The sequence below is a fragment of the Hypomesus nipponensis genome, chromosome 13 (assembly GCF_054491055.1).
Source record: "Hypomesus nipponensis isolate SF chromosome 13, ASM5449105v1, whole genome shotgun sequence".
Classification (NCBI taxonomy): Eukaryota; Metazoa; Chordata; class Actinopteri; order Osmeriformes; family Osmeridae; genus Hypomesus; species Hypomesus nipponensis.
Window position 1 is genome coordinate 6,542,251 of NC_140373.1, and position 20,698 is coordinate 6,562,948.

General features: G+C 45.7%; 1 protein-coding gene across 1 annotated transcript in view; it reads right to left on the reverse strand.

Annotated features, from left to right (window-relative positions):
* The window catches only part of rgs7b (regulator of G protein signaling 7b), a 35,495-nt gene that overhangs the window by 11,790 nt on the left and 3,007 nt on the right, over positions 1–20,698 (reverse strand). The window contains exons 3-5 of the mRNA XM_084669968.1: positions 7,581–7,677; positions 3,970–4,020; positions 91–197 (exon numbers count right to left, since the gene is read on the reverse strand). Of these exons, the coding sequence (XP_084526094.1) occupies positions 91–197; positions 3,970–4,020; positions 7,581–7,677 (255 nt within the window). The remainder of the gene's footprint in view (positions 1–90; positions 198–3,969; positions 4,021–7,580; positions 7,678–20,698) is intronic.

The window sequence follows — 20,698 nt, forward strand, 5'->3', positions numbered from 1 at the left end:
TGCATGTGTTTGTATAATTTAAACAAAGTGACTGTGATCATGCAGTGACACCAGTGTACCAAGAGGCAGAGTAGAAGCTGCGGTACATACCTGGAACCTGTAGAATGTTCCGTCATCCTTCAGTGTGAGAACGTGGTCGGAGATGGGGAAAAAGTATCCGTGAGCTGCCATCAGGGTGCCCAGGTGTAGTGCCTCCACTGTCAACAGCATCCCCAACAACATCAACAACAACATCAACAACATCAAAAACACAGCATCATCATCCCACAACTAATAGCAGCAACAACAACTCTTTCTGTGCCCCAGGTCGAGGCTGGTGTGGCTGTACTCTGAATAAGACAAGACGACATGAATATTTCAGCACATTTACTGGTGTGCACCAGAGCAGTGGCCTTTTAAAGCCTGGATCAAACACGCTAAGGCACTCCAGCAGACCAGCACCTGTGTTCACAGCTAATAGACATGCATGACTGGGCAAAATGTCACCAAAAAAGAGGCAGAGGGATGGAGGCTGGGGTGGGCTGGGTGGATGGAGGAAGGGGGTAGGGGGGGTTCTGAGGGGGGGGGGGGGAAGAGGGGGGAAGGTGAGAAAAATGAGAAAGAGGGTGAGACAGGCGATAGAGAGGAAAGACTAGGCATGCATATGGAGAGATAGGGGGGCAGGAGACACTGGGAGGCCCAGAGAGAGTTGACAGCTTGGATTGACTGTCCATCTATCTGTCAGTCGCTCGGAGGTGCGACAAAGTAGTTGCTCGTCTATCCCTGTCTGGGTTGACCCAGGAGGTCAGGTAAGGAGGTGGATGAGCTGAATTGTCTGTCTGCAGAAGTACAGCCGCCACGCATGAACCCCCATCCTACACACTCTATTTTTAAAAGCAGGATACTTTGATCTATCTCGTCCACAGATAAAAGAGAAGTGGCTTTGGTGTACGGCAGGGGGGGTGAATGTCTGTGCCTGTGTGTGTGTATTCAGGTGTCTACACACAGGCCCCCAGAACACCCACACTTACGCACCCATGCTGGCAGGCAGGCACAATACAGTTTGTGTTCCAGACCTTCTTTGACACTGTCAAAGAGTGTGCCCACGAGAAGACAAAATGTAGAAACAGTCTGTACTGTTCTGTACTTTTGCAACCTGGGGAGATGTACTTTGTTCAAGCTGAGGGAAATAGATGGGAACGCAAGAGAGAAAGAGCGAGAGAAAGAGAGAGCGAGAGCGAGAGCGAGAGCGAGAGCGAGAGAGAGAGCGAGAGAGAGAGAGAGAGAGAGAGAGAGAGAGAGAGAGAGAGAGAGAGAGAGAGAGAGAGAGAGAGAGAGAGAGAGAGAGAGAGAGAGCGAGAGCGAGAGCGAGAGCGAGAGAGAGAGAGAGAGAGAGAGAGAGAGAGAGAGAGAAGGAAACTGACACAGTGAGAGTTTTAGATTCTCTTTTTGAGTCAGACAGTCTATTCAGAACAGGAACAGTAGTCAGAGAGCAATTTCGCAGCTGAATTCAGAGCTCCAAACTATCTCTCGTTCTTTCTCTCTCGTTCTGTTCCACCCCATTTCATGGTCCTCCATCTAGGCTAGTACAAGCTGAGATAACTCACAGACAGTCACAGAAAGCACAGGTTAGGTCAAGGCCACAGAGCTGCACAGATACTGTGGTGAAGCGGGTGATATGTGAAGGCCCCTCACAGTCCGCATATAGTAGAACCTGCTATACACTATGGTCAGACTCTTGGGAGACAGGAAGCAGGAAATATGCAGAAACTGACTTATATGAGTTACAACGTTGTCACCTGTTTGCCTGTTCTACTGTATCCATGTGCTCACTATGCTTGACCATGTAAGGAAACATTCTGTGCACCCTATTTTTGAACTTGTCTATCCATTGTATATAATGACGTCTGTGAACCCTGTTCCTTACTCATGCTGACCATTCTGTCATGGAAAGGTCACATGATCCGAGCTCTTCAACCCCTGGCCTCCTACTGACAGATTTCGTCCAATCAGCTGGGGACATACAATTAGGGTGTGTTCGTGGTTCATGATTACAGGCTTAAGTACACAATAGAATACACCAGTCTAGTGTAGACTACCTACACCAACATGTTCCAGGACACTATTTACCATCTTCAATCACAATGGCGTGAATGCGCACAAATGCCAAGCAGGTGAGTTGCTAGGATGATCTACTGTGGAAATGATGACAATGATTAAAAAACACTCAGTAATCAATGACTGAGTGATTGACAATAGAGATGAGATAAGCAGCAAACACTTCGAGGCTCACCTCTCAAATACCAACCCTGGATGACTCTATCACAGAACCATTCATTACAACCCACCGCTCTAGGGCAGCTTTCAGAGTAATTGAATAATGACACACACACACACACACTCACAACTCACATAAACACACACAGATCTGCTGTCTCTCTCCATCTCTCTGGCTCAATCTGTCTGTCTGTCTCTGTCTCTATGTCTCTATGTCTCTCTCTCTCCTCTCTTGTTCTCTCTCTCTCTCTTTGTCTGTCTCTCGCTTTCTCTCTTTTTCTGTCTTAATGAGTTTAACTTGGACGTCAGCTCAATCAGAGGAAAGACAATTCAATAGTCTGTTAGTCTCTCCATCGCTGCCAGCCAATCAAGTGTTTATGGCTGTACCCCCTGCTGGCTAGGTTAATTGGGTTTGGTCAGCAGGTGGACGAAGAGTCTTGAGACACAGTTTCAGCAGAGAATCTATAAAAGGCATTAACATGGAAATGGAAATCCTCGACCAAAATATCCTCTGTATGGCTATGGCCATTTGTTAGGTAAACTTTATGAGGTGCTGACAAGATAATGCCATAAAAAAACTTCCTTAAACGGTCATCTGAAGATTTCCCTGGTCCACCAATTAGAGATCTGAATACCAAAGGTGCATGACGTGCATTCTAGGAAGTCTTATTCCATGTTTTTCATCCCTGCACTAATTCAAAGCAGAGCTAGCATGCTCCCTCCAGACTCTCTCTCTCTCTCTCTCTGTATGGTAAAGCTCTTCTAATGAGGGGTCACGGTTGAAGGGGCTGCATAAGGCACACACTTACGCCAACCATGAGCACACACACACACACACACACACACACACACTATAGCACAGGGGCTTAACAGCTCAGATGCTTTGTTCAGGAGCACTCTCAAAAGGCTGGGAGGGATATCTGGAGAGGGGGTAAAAAGTTTAGGGGGTGAATGGGGGTGTGTGGAGAGAGAAGGGGGAGACTTGTGAGGAGAGAGCAGTACAGTGTGAGCTGTGAGCAGGGGAGCGGGTTATTGGGTAGAAGAGATGTTCCTCTCTCGACATGTCTCTCACTTCGGCCCAGTGTGCTGATTTCCCATGAGGCTTGATAGCGGGCAGCTGCCAAGATGGACATGAATGAAGGGAAGAAGGGTGGGTAGGAGGAGGAAGAGAAGAGTGGAGAGCAGGATGGGCTGGACAAGACATCTTCTAACCACTGCTCTGTATTACATTTACTGGTGATTTATTTGGGGTTTGATGGAATGTGATCTCCCTCTCGCCACTGTTGTGTCCCCTTACTTCCTCATCTGAGTGAGTGTGTAAGTGTGTGTAAGTGTGTGTGTAAGTATGTGTGTATGTGCGTGTCGGCATGTGTGTGTGTGTGCCTCTCTTGCCCCTCGGGATTCAACGAAAGACAGAATCAACAGCAGAGGGCCACTTGGGATCTAGGACACACCCACACCGATACACACGCACACACATTCACACATGCAGCCTGGGGCTGAAACGTGATGAGAGTTCCAACGCAGCACCTCTCTTCCCTGCATGCTCACCAGGGACAGACGGCAGAGGGGAATAGAAGCCTGAGAGTCCCACAGGATAATTTCTAATCTGAGCCCCTGTGCCTGTGGCTGCACAGCGAGAGCCTGGGCTACTGCACTTCACCACAGCCATTCGAGGACAAACCTGAACAAACACCCACAGAATCATCTTACCTTGATCTTCAATGTTTAGGTTTTTGGTCATCCACTGCACAATGTCTGAACCTGAATCAACAAAAACAGAAAGCAAACCCATAAGGCCAGCATGTCTGTGTGAAAATCAGACTGGAGCGGAAGTGGGGACGTTGTCAAAGACAACTCCGAACACTGTTCATTTCAGTTCTTAATGAATTCATAGGTCTTGTGTCCAACTCCAACCATGCAGCAAAAGGTGAAAACTAAAGTTGGATTCTGTGGCTTGAACGGATGAAGTACCATTAGAATGCAAATTGAATCTTAGAGACTAACTCAGCTCACACATTGAGCTGAACCACAAGCAACTGGAGATGTTGGTGATGAAAAGTATTACAATTTAAATGTTTCCAGTTATCAAGAGAAAAGTCCCTTTCCACCATCAAATAAGAATGACTTAAGTCATACACAGTCAGCAAACACACACACACAGACAAGCAGTGTGCAGGAAATGGAATACGGATAGTAAGAAAAAGAAAGGAGAAAAGGAGTGTGGGGACAAGGTGGTGTACAGAGAGTGAGGGATGGGGGCCGGAGGGACAAAAAAGAGGTGAGGGAAGAGGGGGGTGGGGGAGAGAAGAAAACAGACAGAGTGAGGGAGAGGGAGAGAGAGAGAGAGAGAGAGAGAGAGAGAGAGAGAGAGAGAGAGAGAGAGAGGGAGGGAGGGACAACCCACTGCTACCTGCCGCATGGCCACCTTCACACATAGTCAACACCAGCTGTTTCTCTCTGCTAAATTTATACTCTTTTAATTATCACTTCTTCAGCTGTAACTCTGAACACAACTGACAGAATGGAGTGGCAGGGTGAGACAGAAAAGGGGTGTGGAAAGAGAGAGAGAGGGAGAGAGGGAGAGAGAGAGAGAGAGAGAGAGAGAGAGAGAGAGAGAGAGAGAGAGAGGAGGGGGGGAGGGGTATAAGGGGAGGGGTCCATATGGAGATAAACAAGCCTCCAGTCTTTCCTCTTTCTTTCTTCTTTCTTTCTATCCTCACCCCACCCCATCCTCCTCTCCCTCTCATTTGAAGATTTGCCATCTCATCAGATGACTTTCTGAAGGGTTCTGCCAACAACTGGGATTAAGGGAGGCACCAACAGGTTTCTCAACACCACTCTGTTCTGAGTGCAGTGCGTGCATGTTTTTGTGGGTGTTTGTGGGTGAGTGTGCTTGTGAGTGAGACAGAGAGAGAGAGAGAGAGAGAGAGAGAGAGAGAGAGAGAGAGAGAGAGAGAGAGAGAGAGAGAGAGAGAGAGAGAGAGAGAGAGAGAGAGAGAGAGAGAGAGAGAGAGAGAGAGAGAGGGACTAGTTGGAAAACAAATTGATAAGGGATTTCACATCAATTGAATCAGGAATGCAGTGCTCATGCCAGCTCCTCACCATCTGCTTCACTGGTAACCTGTTTCTCTGGTAACCTGTTTCTCTGGGAACGTGTTTCTCTGGGAACCTATTTCTCTGGGAACCTATTTCTTTGGGAACTCCCCAAATTCATACTCTATCATTGACCCATTCTTCTGGCATCCTTAGTAACAATCCTGACAGTTACCTATCAATCAGGCTGAATAATAGATGTCTGAGTGTGTGAGGAGGTTGGGGTCTAAAGGTTACCCAGCGGTGGGGCCTTCCACAGGTGTGGAGAGCCAGGAAGGGAGGGAGTGAGGAAGCACTGAGAAACAGCAGGACAGAGGATGGGAGATACACATCAACAACAACAACAACAACATTCTTATCCTATTCCTCTTATAAATGGTGTAGAATGAAACAGGCAGGAGAAGTTAGGTCTGATCCCTAGATGGTCCCTTCTAGGGATGTGTGTTCTGAACCTGCTCCAGGATCCTGTATGCTTGCATAACCGCCGGGCCAGGTGGAAACACACTTATGATGGTTATGCTTCACAGCTCCTCCAAATGTCTATCTCTGAATACATACTAACTCCTCAACTGCTGTACAAAATCCACATTGAAGAGAGAGAGAAAGAGAGAGAGAGAGAGAGAGAGAGACAGAGAGAGAGAGAGAGAGAGGGCTGAGGGAGAGAGAGGGCTGAGGGAGAGAGGGTGAGAGAGAGAAAGGGTTGGGGGGAGAGAGGCAGAGAGAGAGAGAGAGAGAGAGAGAGAGAGAGAGAGAGAGAGAGAGAGAGAGAGAGAGAGAGAGAGAGAGAGAGAGAAGTGAAATTGAGTGAAAGCAAGGGAGAGAGAGTGACAGAGAGAGATGCAGAGAGATGGAGAACGAGCGGCAGTGAAGAGACCTGTACCTTTCAAATGTCATCTATTGAACACGGTTACGTAAGACTCTCTGTTACGTAACTCTGGAGGAGGAATCAGCAGCAGCAGACCTAGCCCCTACATGAGCCTCATTAACAGCTACCCTGCACACAAATGCCACAGCATTACACCCAGCCAGGGTATAGAAACCCACTTGATATCAGCCCATCACACTGCCAGCTCCCTCAAACTGAGCTAGGCTGTAAGCATCAGACAGAGATTAGACATTGGAGAGTGGAGGCTAAGTGAATTACCTTAGCTAAGTAGCTAGCTAATGGAATATCGGAATCGGAATCAGAATCAGATTCAGAATCAGCTTTATTCACCAAGTAAGTTCACACAAATAAGGAATTTACGGTGGCAGGAAGGTACATACAATTAACATAAGAATCTTTGATCTAAAAAGTAGAAAATGTACAACAAATTAATCAAAACAATACTATACAATGTACAAAACAATATATAAAATGAGATATAAAACAAAATATGTATAGTACCATAAACAGTAGGCTACCTCAACTGGCTTTGAAAATAATGACATATTGTACGATTATGGAAAAACTTTATGATCCTGGAGTGGGCTGAGTCAACATGATTTGATGGGTAAAAGAGCAGTCATCAGTGTTGCGGTGATGTTCAGGAGTTTCATCACCAATCACCATCTAGACAGTGTGCCTTAGCTCTGCTCCATATCATATTTACAGCAAGGAGCGCAAGCTGAGCCAGCTGGCTTATCGCGTCTCCGAGCGCCTTTAACCAGATAGCAGGGGAAAACTGTCAGGCACATAGCAGTCCCTGTTTTTCATCGATTCGGCTGTCTAGAAATACAGGGGAGACTTGCTATTCTGTACTGCTTGGTAGTCTAGCTCTCCACAAACCCTCAAAATCGTTTTCCTCTGATGAATGATGAGATGAATGTTAAACCACACACCTGTACTTAACAGTAGGTGTGTTTTTAATGAGCTACTGAACAGTTTCAACCATGGTAGTCCATATGGTTTATTTATCTCTGTTCTCTGCTCTCTTCTCTCTCTAGCTCTCTACCTCTATCTATCTAGCACTCTCTGTCTCCCTCCGAGAACCTGGACACCTGTTCAAGCATATAATATCACACCCCGTGGAATGGCTGAATAAACCAATCCTCCTCTCTGATATCTGATGTACTTGTTCTCCTCACATGACATGCCATGACGTGATTTATTATTTATATCACTATCACCATGACAATACAGTAGCACACGCAATAAACCAGGCAGGATTACATTATTGTGCAAAAGCAAACATAGTCTGAGTCACAGCAACACCTCAGTCAGACTACAAAAACAAGGCTTATGTTACCTGAAAATACACTTGGGATCTTGGATAGAAAGCTCTTCACCGTCCGGATGGGAATTCCATTTTTCTCGTCTTGCATACGGGCTATAACATCTTCCATCTGGTGAAAGAAAGAGAGAAAAGAAAGCATTAGAGATATCCATCATCTATAATAATATAATGATATCTGTCTGTGGGTGAAAACAACGTTTAAAACAAGTCTTGATCTTCGAATAAAGATAAACGAGACCTAGACTAACAACCGTGATGTCATCTTATTCTGCTGTTTAACACTTCCATTTTAACACAGGGGTTTTCTTCTAAACATCTGTGGTAGCATCGACTCAGCCCCCATCCCAGAGTTAAGTCGGATTAGAAACCCATGGGAGGAAACTCCAGCTAAGGAGGATGACATTTGGGACAGGAGGGATCTGAAGGAGTGGAAGGGGGGAGGAGGGGAGGAGGGGAGGAGGGGGTGAGGGGGTGAGGGGAGGAGGGGGTGAGGGGAGGAGGGGGTGAGGGGAGGAGGGGGTGAGGGGAGGAGGGGGTGAGGGGAGGAGGGGGTGAGGGGAGGAGGGGGTGAGGGGAGGAGGGGGTGAGGGGAGGACGGGGTGAGGGGAGGAGGGGGTGAGGGGAGGAGGGGGTGAGGGGAGGACGGGGTGAGGGGAGGAGGGGGTGGGGGGAGGAGGGGGTGAGGGGAGGAGGGGGTGAGGGGAGGAGGGGGTGGGGTCTTGGGGACCTGGGAAGGATTTCAGAAGCATCCCTCCCCAGGACCCTTTGTGCAGGTGTCAGGAGCCGCAGCTGGGGGCAGTGGGAGGGCTCAATACTGACATACTACACTACCACTGCTGTGCCCTTGAGCAAGGCACTTAACCTTGTGTTCTTGAGGCGACACCTTAGACTGCCTCTGTGCTCATGTGTTGGGTACAGACAGTAAAATGACAAATCTCTCTTGTCAAATTAACTAATAAAGCTATATTGTGTTGTAGCATTCTACCGGTGCTACAGAAGAGGCTCAAGCAAACAAGTCGTTTATGTAGTCTCTGTAGTAGAAAGCTACATGATTTGCAGGAGTCAATACAAATACAAAATGGGTCCCTCTAAACTCCTCCTTTTCCTCCTCCTCCTCCTTCCTCTAGCAACAACCACTAAGCAGCTTTTCCAGTTCAACAGTATTAACTGGCGTCTTATTCTGCCATTATCTGCTTATCTCTTTAAAGCAGCCTTCTCCCCACTAACACCTCTGTCACCAGTGACCTCAGCCTCCCTCAAGGCCCCACCGCTCACAAAACACCACAGATTTTCACTCGGGAAAATGAAATACATGACAAACAATGAAAAAATTAAACACGGGTCAAAGAGAACGATCAATCGAAAAAAGGGGTGCAGCTAATGGCGGGTCACCATGACAACATGTGTCTGTCCTGACCCAGTGAGAGTTGCCAGGGGTAACAGAGGAGGGATGGAGGAAATAAGAGCGGACTAGATGAAAAGTTGAAGGTGGAGGGCTGGCTGCCCTATATGGCTGCCCTAGCTTCCAGCCTATAAAGGCATCACCAGAATCCACCTTACGTCATGTAGAAAAAGCTTCTACTGACATATACTGCTGCATATCCAAACAAAGCCTCATTCTTCAGGTTACTGACAAACAGATAATATGATTTATACTGCTGAAAAATGCCATGTTATATTATTATATTGCCTAATATTCCTGGAGCCACTTCATAATGACCCAAATATGCCCCAAACCCGGATGCTGCCATTGTCTATCCAAGGTTCCTTAGTAACGCTGACCTTTTGACTTCAAACAGTTTTCAGAAACCCACGTCAGTGAAGCAAAGTCACTGTTTGGAATGATCAGCGAGGGAGGAAGCCCTGTGTGATTTGAATACATCTCATTTGAATTATTCTTCCTACTCTGTGACTGTTCGGCCCCAGACATCTGTTCCAGCCAGGAAGGCAATGACGCACACACACACTCAGCTATAGCAACAATGTCAATACAGAGAGCCTTTCAGTTAGACACCTTGCTTTTCTCTTCATATGCAGATTTCACACACAGAGACACACACACTCACATAAACATTTGAAGGACACACGTGTATATGGCCATATGTACAAACGTACGCACACACACATGCACACAGCATGTGTTTCCCTCTTTCTTCTATCCCTCTATCTCTCCTCCACTCTTCTGTTTCATGTTCATGCTCGCATTCATGAGAGTGGACTTCACAACTTTCTCTCAATCAGGACACTGGGACATTTCTTTTAGTAAGATTTCTTGAAATGGGGCTAGCGCTGGCTGGTCTTCCTGACACAGTATCTTATTAAAGTTTCAGACCTCAACTCTTGACTCCTCCAAAGCCCCTGTGCCTCCTGAGCACCTACGGGAGTGGAAGACCTGCTTCCTGTTAACCTCAGTAAGCAGCATTTTAATAATGTTGTGTGTGCGTGTGTGGGTGTGTGTGGGTGTGCACAGGGAACAATTTCAAACAGGTTCTCGATTACGCTCTTTTTCTGTCTCTCTTTCTGTCTCTCTTTCTGTCTCTCTCTCTCTCTGAAGGGGATGGGACTGATGGATGTACTGTTCTAGCCTGAAGGCATACCAAATACTCTCATTTCACTTAACAGATGTTCATTTGGGAGTTACCCTCGGTTCAGATGAACTTGGACTGGCTACTTATAGTAAACATCAAGAGGAATTTCTAAAGGAGTGGAATTTGATCTCCCCTTAAGTGGGGTCTTTCATCTAAAGCACATAATGGTCAATGTATTTTAACAATTGTACAGATTGGATAATCATATCTTTGTTGAAACCATAGTTGAAGTCCCAGCCCTTTCAAAAATAGTATCAATAGGTGAGCTTATTTCCAGCTGACCATTCTGACTAAATCCAGAAAGGGAGGTTCTCAGCTCCCTACAGATATAATTAAATTATAATTGATTCTGTTCTTATATTCACATTCTAGCTTCGACAGATCCTAAGCCCCTGGGTTTGAATAGGAAGTCAATTGTATTGTCGTTTATGGTATGTGGACGTCCTTGCCAATGAGATGTAAACAGAAAAGCCAGACAAAATCCATGTAGGTTGAGGCGGGAGGGTGCTATTGCCAATGTATGTTTGCACCTCATCACTAGACACTCAATCAGCTTGTGTATGTGTTTGTGTGTATGTGTGTGTGTTTGTGTGTATGTGTTTGTTTTTGTGTGTATATGTGTGTGTTTGTGTGTATATGTGTGTATATGTGTGTATATGTGTGTGTGTTTGTGTGTATGTGTGTGTTTTCTGTCCTCTCCACCCTCCAAACCCCCTCCCCGTCAACAACATATCAGCCTTTCCTGGCAAACACCCAGAACAAATACGATAATGACTGTCCTCCCCATTTCTTTTCACTCTCAATCACACATAGCACATTGGCTAAAGCCAATAACTTTTGGATTCTAAGGAGTACATTAGTATTCTGAGAACATTGACAGTGGCAAGCTGGCTATTGACAAGCACCAAGGTATTGTTTAAGAGGTGCCACAAGCCTGTATGCATTCTACTAAGCAACACCTCCTATCACGGTTTAACGCACACTTGCAAGGAAGTGTGAAGTAGCCATGTGTTCTTAAAGCTACACGAGAACACTGTCCTAAAATCCCCACTCCAATACACAGGAGTAGCATACCATGTTAGCCAGGGTCTGTGTTTGTCTTTATGCGTGTGTGTGTGTCTGTGTGTGTGTGTGTGTGTGTGTGTGTCCGTGTGTGTTTGTGTGCATGCTTCTGGGTACAGGAGTACAAGGGATACAGGGGTCTTTAAAACCCCACTAGAAAAACACAGTTATGTGTGCTTGCATGTGTGCATGTGTGTTTGTGAGTCCATTTGTGCATTTGTGTTGTTGTGCTTGCATGCAGGCATGGTACATGGTACATGGTACATGGTACATGGTTGGGTATGTAGAAGACTCAGCTTGGGTGATGGAAGCACAGTAGAAGTTCTAATTCTGAGAAGGTGACTCATCTATTGGGAAACATGTGCTGTGAAACATCGCTGTGTATAGAAAACACATTTAAAACACACTCTCGGCATCAGTGCAATGGACAATGGCTTGTTTGAACAATCTTTGTAATAAGCCTCTGCACACTCTCCTCAAGTGGGCACAACACACTCCAGCCCAGCTTCACAGAACCTCAAGGGAACTTGAAGGGGCGATCATTGTGATACAGTTGGCTTGATTTTGAAGATAACCTTCCCCCTTGTTGCTGGGGTCCTTGCCTGCCTGCTCTGTCACTAGAGGACATGTCAGCCAGCCCCAGGGACACGTTCTCCGGTCAGCAGCACCCAGTCCAGAGGCCTCCCACTGCAGCAGAGGCCTGGCTGACGCACAGCAACCACTCCCAAAGAGGCCCGGGTCGCTGTCGTCAAGGTCATTCTACTGCTGAATCATAATTGATTCGGCGGCAGCTAAACTATGTCAAGAAAATACGGAGAGACATAAAGAGAGAGAAGGAAAGAGAGAAAGGGGGAGGGAGTTAGAATGAGAGGGAGATGGGGGTGACCTTTCTGAGACAGATTTCCATCTGGACGATCATTAAGAAATAATTAGATCCTCACCATCACTCAATATATCACATTTTTGCTTTATGGGGGGGGGGGGGGGGGGGTGGAGAGGGGGAGGAGCGTAAGAATAACATTGATGATATAGCTTCTAGCCAGCTAGAGTGAGAGAGAGAAAAAGAGAAAGGGCACAGTTTAGTCGTTGAGCAATCCTCTGCAAAGGGATACCATAAGAGGAGGATTAGGAATACGTCCTATCTACCATCCATCTAAGCTCCAGAGAACACTGGCTCGGTGTATGTGCACTGTTTTCCAACAGTACTGGACATCAAATGAAATTCAGAGGGACTGTAAATAGCAAACTTCCTTCCCAAAGGCCCCGCCGGCCCAGTGATTTCTATCTCTGAAGTGAAAGTTGTCGTGTGCGATACATTTCCTCCCCAAAAGCACTAAAGAAAAAACAGGCAAGAACAACCATACTAGAATACAGCAGTTTCGGAAAGACTTCTATAAATACATATAATGCTAAAGACATAATGGTGCTGTTAGTGCCCTGTTGCTCCCGGTGCCTGTGAGTAATGTGCCTCACACATAGGGATATGTACAGCATGCTGCAAAAGCACATTGGATACATTATCAATCAGTTGACGATCCCTAATATCTGTGTCAGGGAAGGTAATCATTACTACTGTATGTTTTGTCTACATACTGCACAGAAATGTATTACCTCTCAATTACTGTGACTTCAGTGTGTAATATTTTTTCCAGTTTGACAGTTGGAGTGTATTGCACAGCATGCACACACACACACACACATTGCTGCCCACATATAAACATTATACTTGTTTAAGAGCACATGTGCTTCTCAAAGTGAGAGAAGTAATAAAGTTTTTTTTTTTTTTTACATGACACATACGCAGAACATTTATACGTCTCTACCACACTTGTAACAGCAGGACATATCATCATAATTAGTGAGGCCAACATATGCTAATGAAGCTAATCTGGATCATGTTGAATAAACAATTACCTCAGATTTCTGACTGAGCTTATGCTAAATGACCCTGCAACAAAGCTTTTCATGGGGAGTACAATTACACAGTCAAACGACTGAACATTATAATGGTGACTACAATGGGCTTGCAACAGGGCTCCACTTGCTGCGTGCTGTTTTATACATGATACAGCTTCTTTTGCTTTTCCCAAGGCAGGTTGTAGCTTTTCTTCTTTTCACCTGAGCCACCTCCCATGGTCTGATGTAATGAGGCGCTTGTGATGCAAGGAGGCTCACACTACATGGGTGTGGTGATAGTCCGCCCACACCCCAACCTAGACAGCCCCAGGTGGCAACCCTCTCCACACGTTGCTGTCTACTTAACATGTTGTAAATAATACAGGTCCTGGAGTGTTTTAAAAGGAACATTACAAATCAACCTTATTGTTACAGTTTATGCCACCGGCCTATCTTTAGAGAACATGAGATTGAACCTGGAAGTTCTACCTTAATATCCTGTATATCGGTGATTTAATAGTATTGTATAAATGTCATCTATACATCAGAAAGAAAAATTATAAAACTTGATGTAAAATGATGCATTAGTGTGCAGCACACTGGCTGTTCACTCAAAACAAGGCCTATTATTCAATGATCATTTTCCCCAGTGGAATGTCAAACAGTTAGTGTGTAATCATAGTCATTAGTGAACTTGCAGGGCCTCCACAAGGCTGATGTGACATGGAGAACAGACAAATAAAAGACATATGACTGAGTCAGGGACTACTGAGAGAGAGAGAGAGAGAGAGAGAGAGAGAGAGAGAGAGAGAGAGAGAGAGAGAGAGAGAGAGAGAGAGATACAGAGAGCGATACAGAGAGATACAGAGAGATACAGAGAGAGATATACAGAGAGCAAGCAAGAAAGAGAAAGAGAGGAGGAAAGAGAGAGGGGAAAAAGAGAGAGTAGGAAGATAGAGACTGAGAAACATTGACACAAAGACAGAAAGAGAGAGACAATGAGATACATGGATAGCCACATTAAAGACAGATAAACTGAGGCAAAGAGAGGCAGAGACACTGAGCTCCTGAGGGAAGGGGAGCAATTTAAGCCAAGAGTTTTCACTTTTCCATGCTAGATGACAAGAGTGATAGATGCTGAGGTTACATAATGTTCACCTCCCCCAGATCTGAACACAGCTGACCACATCTTTACAACCTAAGATGGCAGGAGGACATATTCCACATATAAGCCAATGAAGTCAAGGTTTTAAATTACTCTGCCCATAAAACATTTTTTTATATCCAGACTCAATATTCAGAGAATTCATCCAATCAAAGTGAAGCTGCTGAGCCTTCCTCTGTTGAAAGTGAAGGATATGAATGATCTTACCAGACAGAGAGCCAGCGAGGCTGCTGTCTGATGAGCCTTCCTGATTTATGCAGCCAGGCACAGAGCAGAAGAGCTTGTGTAACAGCATGGCAACCGTGTCTGGCTTCCCAGGAAGAAATATTCACACCCCAGCAGCCATGGTGCCTAGCTCTCCCTGTTGCATATTAATAACAATGCTTTTCAAACCACAGTCCTGGAAACTGGGCTGGATATATTGCAGTTAACCCATATAAATACAGTCTTCCATTCTTCTCTGAGGCCATCATTTTAAGGCAACTGTACACACCCTCAAACCATCAGTTTAACCCTTTTGATTCCAATTTTGCTAAGCTTTTAATTTCTCATTTCTTTGGGCTAGCTAGATGATACACTTGTGGTGTACTGAATGACGTTCTGGAGGGGTCTTTGTGCAATCTGGTCTGACGGTAGGAAAATGACTGTTGCAATATGGAAGTATGTCACACTAAAGTGACCTTGAACCTCGTCAGTACTTGTACATCACCACCACTCCAACTCCACACACACACATACACACACACACACAGTACACCCCCACCTGCTCAGGGGCTGATGGCTAACATATGACTATAGCAGATTGACAGGGACACGTTAGGGCCGCTTCACCGCCCACAGAGGCCTGAATCTGACTGGCTGAAGCTAGCAACCCAACTGTCTCAATGGATTCAAATCAAGTATTCCCTCCAACATTAATACTGAGCTATCGATTCATTTCACAGTGTCTAGCTCCATGTACCTCCTCAAGATAGTCATCTCCCTCGGAAACCTTTGCCTCACACCTAAACACATGGGGCAGATATACATTTAATACTGACTTTTCTAGTTTCAGCTACCGTTCCTTAACAACATGTATTCACATCATAGCAACACTCGTCCATTCTGTGACAGCATGACAATAAAGGCTTGGCCCCTCCCCCACAACCAGTGAAGCAGGAAATGAGCTTACAGCTCTTATCATTAGTAGATCACACATGCTGAGGTGAGTTTACTCAGGGAGGGCAACCTGAAGAGCGCAGATGAGAAGCTCCCCGTCTCGTCAGTGTGGGGTGGGGGGTGCTAAAGAAGAAGAGTGTTTACCAAAAGCTGATGAAAACCCACAATTGATGTCTGGTTGAGTTTACCCAGGAGACCCCATTTAAAACAGTCGTACATCCCCCGCAGCACTGACATAACCACACACACACACACACTGACTAACCCATCAGCTGACAAGACCAGGGTAAGACTCGCTTTGAAAGTGAACCAAACAGTGGCTTCCTCCCCCTGTCCCTGAGTTCTACCCACCCATCCTTTCTTCTGCTCTATCCATCTCTCTGTCCTCCCATGTGTCTCTTCCCCAGTCACAGGGCTGGATCTGTGCATGCAGCACACCTGAGGTTTGGCCAACCTTTGGAGGTGCAGTAAAAGCGTTTTATCCTCTCCTGACTTTGTAAATGTTAGCCAGCTTGGCAGATCGGTGCACAGCATGCCCGCTGCAAGCCATGTGACCTCGCACGCCTCGGCCAATAGGACACTGCAACCTAGGTGCTGCTGCCTACCTGGCATCATGCAGGTTTGGTCAAAATGGGACACAATTGGGGTGAACCAAATGTCAAGTTCCACAGGTTGTTTTGTTTTGTTAAGAAGATCACAGCCTCGGGTATTACTGTAACGGAACGTTGAACAGACACATTTTAGGCCTCACAGAAAGGTAATGACTGCTTGTCCAGTGTTTTCAGAAATCTTGCATCATTTCTCTGCCTAGCCCCAGACACACCAATACCCTTCCTGGCATGAGGCCCTGGCATGAGAAAATTGCACTGAATCTTAATGAACGCCCACTCCCCAAACATTCATCTTTCCATCATGCCACTATCTGTGCTTTTAGAGCTGGAAGACAGAGACTACTCAGAGACTCTGTTCATCCTCAACAGCTGGAGTCAGCGCTGTCTTTCAGGGTGTAGCGCGTAATCAAAGAATGTGTTTGTGTGTGTTTAACCATCGGAAGTAGAATCTTCATTTGCAGCCTGTGTGAGTTCTGAGTTCAAGGCCATAATAACAGGATTGAATTCTCATTGGGATACTGTGTTATGACACAAATAAGGTTGGGTAGGTAGTTAGAGTAATTATAATGCAAAAGGCTTCATTCCTCTTGTTCAAATGCACCCCTGGGACATAAATGTGTGCCATAACTGGAGATGGTCCATTGCTGCAGCACTAGAACAATGCCGGAACAAAGAGGAGGGCTGTAGCTGTTCACTAAATGTCCACGACTTATGAACGACCTATCATACATTTCTAACGTCATTAGTTTTAATTCAACAAACAAGCTGCCTCGTCACCAATACCACATTTAAGCTGTCGGTGGGACAGCATTACCAATGGCCGCTGATGTAACGATCTCCCTGTCTGTAGTAGTCCAGTACTGGTGCACTGAGGAGAACACTGGCCTTTCCTGCTCAGTGTGACTCAGCAGTCTGCTTCTCTCCAGGAATCTTGCTCTTTTCTGTGCTCTACTTAGTCTGTGAAATCCTCCCAGGGTTTGACACAGAGCCCAAAGCCCAGACGCCAGATAATATTGACATGGTTAATGTCTGACACAGACAGCCGCCCCAGCCGGCCGACTATAGACTGACTATAGACTGACTATAGACTGACTATAGGCTGACTATAGACTGACTATAGGCTGACTGTAGACCGACTGTAGACTGACTATAGACTGACTGATCACAGAATAAATGTGAATAATAAATTCCACTGCAGGTAGACCTATTCTTCTGTGAGGGGGGAGGGGGTACAGGGACTGAAAAAGAGAGGAACACAGAGAGAGAAAGGTGTGTGTGTGTGTGTGTGTGTGTGTGTGTGTGTGCACGTGCACGTGCACGTGCATATCAATCTGTAGGGGACAACATTTACAAGGTCACTGTCCGTCTGAAATATTAATTTCCCAAACTGCATGCTGCTGAGGAACTGCATGTTGGCAGTATGCTAAATCTGTTTGTTCAATCAACAGCCAGCCCATAACGAAATACCAGGTGTAGCAGAGGCATTTAACTACACAGCAGTGATGTTGACATAACTTTAGAGGAAGTGCTCCATTTATCCTTGTCTAGACAGAGAGACCATGACCATGCATTCTGACACATATCCTTGAAATGCAATTGTCTGTTCATGTCTTTGTTAGATTTTTCATTCAGAAATACATTTGTAAATGCGTTAAGGTAGTTCAATCACATACATTATACAATGTATATATAGAGAGAGATATATTGTTGATCATTTATATACATGATATTTACAATTCCAAAAGAGCGGTAGTGGGATAGGTTCACACACTATCTCCCCTCCTCTGCCTGAAGCACAGCTGACAGATTCACACACTATCTCCCCTCCTCTGCCTGAAGCCCGGTTGGCAGAGAGAGCTGTCAGACCTGATGAAACCTTCCAAATGACTCATGTGCCCCTGCTCCCTCGCCAAAATAACCTGTTTTCCCTTCAGACATTAAAGGGAAAAGAGGGGCAGTTATTCATCAGCAATTTATTAATCTTTGATGCATTATTTGTGGTAGGCAGTTTAGTGATGATGTGGCTTTCAAAGAGATCAGGGAGAAATGTTATCACTCCAATCAATGCACAGTCTCTCTCCTACTGCTACTGCTGGTATCTGACGCACCTAGTTCAGATGAAACTCAAATCGGAATCTCCTATTGTTTGTGTGCATATGTGTGGGTGTGTGTGTGTGCAGGTGTGTGTGTGTGTGTGTGCAGGTGTGTGTGTGTGTTCACCTTTCACAACAGTACGCTCTCTGGCCTGCTCCACTGCCATACCGATTGAGCCAGAAGCCTGCACTTCAACTAAAGTGGTTGCTCTTTCTCTCTGTTCTACCTTTGGAGAGATATTGGCAGAGTTGAAGGAGTCCAGAGGTCTACATGGGGGCCTTATGGGTACACTGATAATGGAAGGACCTAACCACCCTCTCTCTGTACCTCTAAGATCATGCGGTGAATAACATAGTTCTAGCCAAAGCATACCTTTTGGCTAGACATTTTCAAAGCAATAACAACACATCAGATCGATAGGCATTTCTTATTTACTAATAATTGAACAACATTCAAGGAATGCACTGTACCGTGAGATGTAGACTTTAGACTCTAGCCTCTAGCCTCTACCCACACCCGGATCTATGTGAATTAATGTATGTGAGTGAGCGAGTGAGTGAGTGCATGCGTGAGTGAAAGAGTGAGTATGTGTGTGGGTGTGTGTGCCACAGGGCAGAGCTGTGCCTTTGGTGCTGCACTAATGGCTGGGTGTCGTGCTGCTGTGAGCAGAGCAGCAGGTGACTGAAGTCTGGAGTCCACGAGAGGATGAACCACTGAGCCATGAGTAACGCTGGGCTCTGGAAGTCCACTCCCACACCATCATCCACCCAGGCCTGACGAGCCGCAACTAACGGACACATTTCAAATACTATGGATTGCTCTCTGCAAAAATAAACTGGGATGAGGTAGCCCACTGCTGGATCAGCTCAGGGTTGGACGTACAACCATGTTTCTTCCTTCAATGTCAACGCACACATTTACATTTAGTCATTTAGGAGACACTCTTATCCAGAGCGACTTACAGTAAGTACAGGGACATTCCCAAGAGGCAATTAGGGTGAAGTGCCTTGCCCAAGGACACGTCATTTTGCAAGTCTGGGAATCAAACCGGCAACCTTCTGATAAATAGCCCGATTTCCTAACCGCTCAGCCATCTGTCGCATAAGACCTCAACATATCATGATGTGTGGAAGAATGGTAGCTGGAGCTCTACAGAAACATCTGCCTCTTCCTCTTAGGTCTACACAAACACAAACACACTCCAGAAAACAAAGTATGATCCAGTCTTTTATGGCAGCTGATAAAAGCATGGGAGCCCTTCCAGGCATTAGAGGAAAACGCAGTCCCAACCCAACAGACACACTCAGAAGATTAGGGCGTGTATGTGGGACAACAGGGAGAATTCGGGATGGGTTCTTTTGTGTGCATATTTTCTATTTATACCTAAATGGTGTTTGTTCATTCATTTACAGGCAAAAACGTTCCTACAGAGAGAGAAATGGTTTACATAAAGCCTTTACTATAGAGGCCTACTTTCCACCAGAAGATATTTAATTCTGTTAGGCTGACAAAGGCCTGATTGGAGTCAGCATTGTGGCAGTGAAGAGACTTCAAAGAGCAGATTATGGGAGCTGCGTGGCTGGCTTGGACCCAGATGGAGAGAAAGTCACTCTGGAGGGAAAGGATGGATAAACAGGACAGGCAGAGCATGCTTATAGAGAAGACAGCATTCTCTCCCATCACACTTCCCCTTTAAAAAAGGATTCCCCACCACCTCCCCCTTTAATACAGTGTTCCTTCCCAACATAATTCCCCTTTCAAACTGTCGTCCTTCCCATCATACCTCCCCTTTAATACAGTGCTCCTTCCCACCACACTTCCCCTTTAAATACTGCACTCCCTATCATAACACTTCCTTTCTAAAACGGTGTTCCTTCCCACCACACCTCACCTTTAAAATCATGTCCTTCCTTCAAACCAGACATGGGTTAAGAACGTATTAGAACATCCAGCTCACAGTGAGCCAGAACAGTATACACACAACTAAATTACTCCTCTGACGGCACAGAAGGAAATGTTCTGAGAGCTCCTCTCGTTTCTACTTTAGTACCTCTCAACTCTCCTCTATTTCACTCAGGGCATTGTGTATTGACAAAGGCAACAGAAAACACAACACATTTCCCCGGGAGAAGGAATGGAGCTACCATGGTCCCTGTGTTGACGTCACAACCAAATTGCTTGGATGGAAACCATATTATTTTATTTTTTTTCTCAAATTTTCTTCCACTGCTGGAAATGGCTGCCATCGTCCACTTAGCTCCATGCACAGAGGAGCTCTAGCTGCAGTCCTGGCTTGTATTTAGATGAGAGTGTTCTGCAATTTTACCCATCTCTACAGAGACACAGACTGAGAGACATACACACAAACAGACACAAACAAACAACCAGACAAAAATGGATACAAGTAATGTACAGAGTTAAATGCACAGATACAAGCTGGCTGTGTTTGTGTGCATGCATGCACGTGCATGTGCGTGGTAGTGTGCCAGCATGTACAAACACATGTGCTTTTGCAATCCCACCAACTGATCAGGAAGCACAGAAGCCACAGTTTGA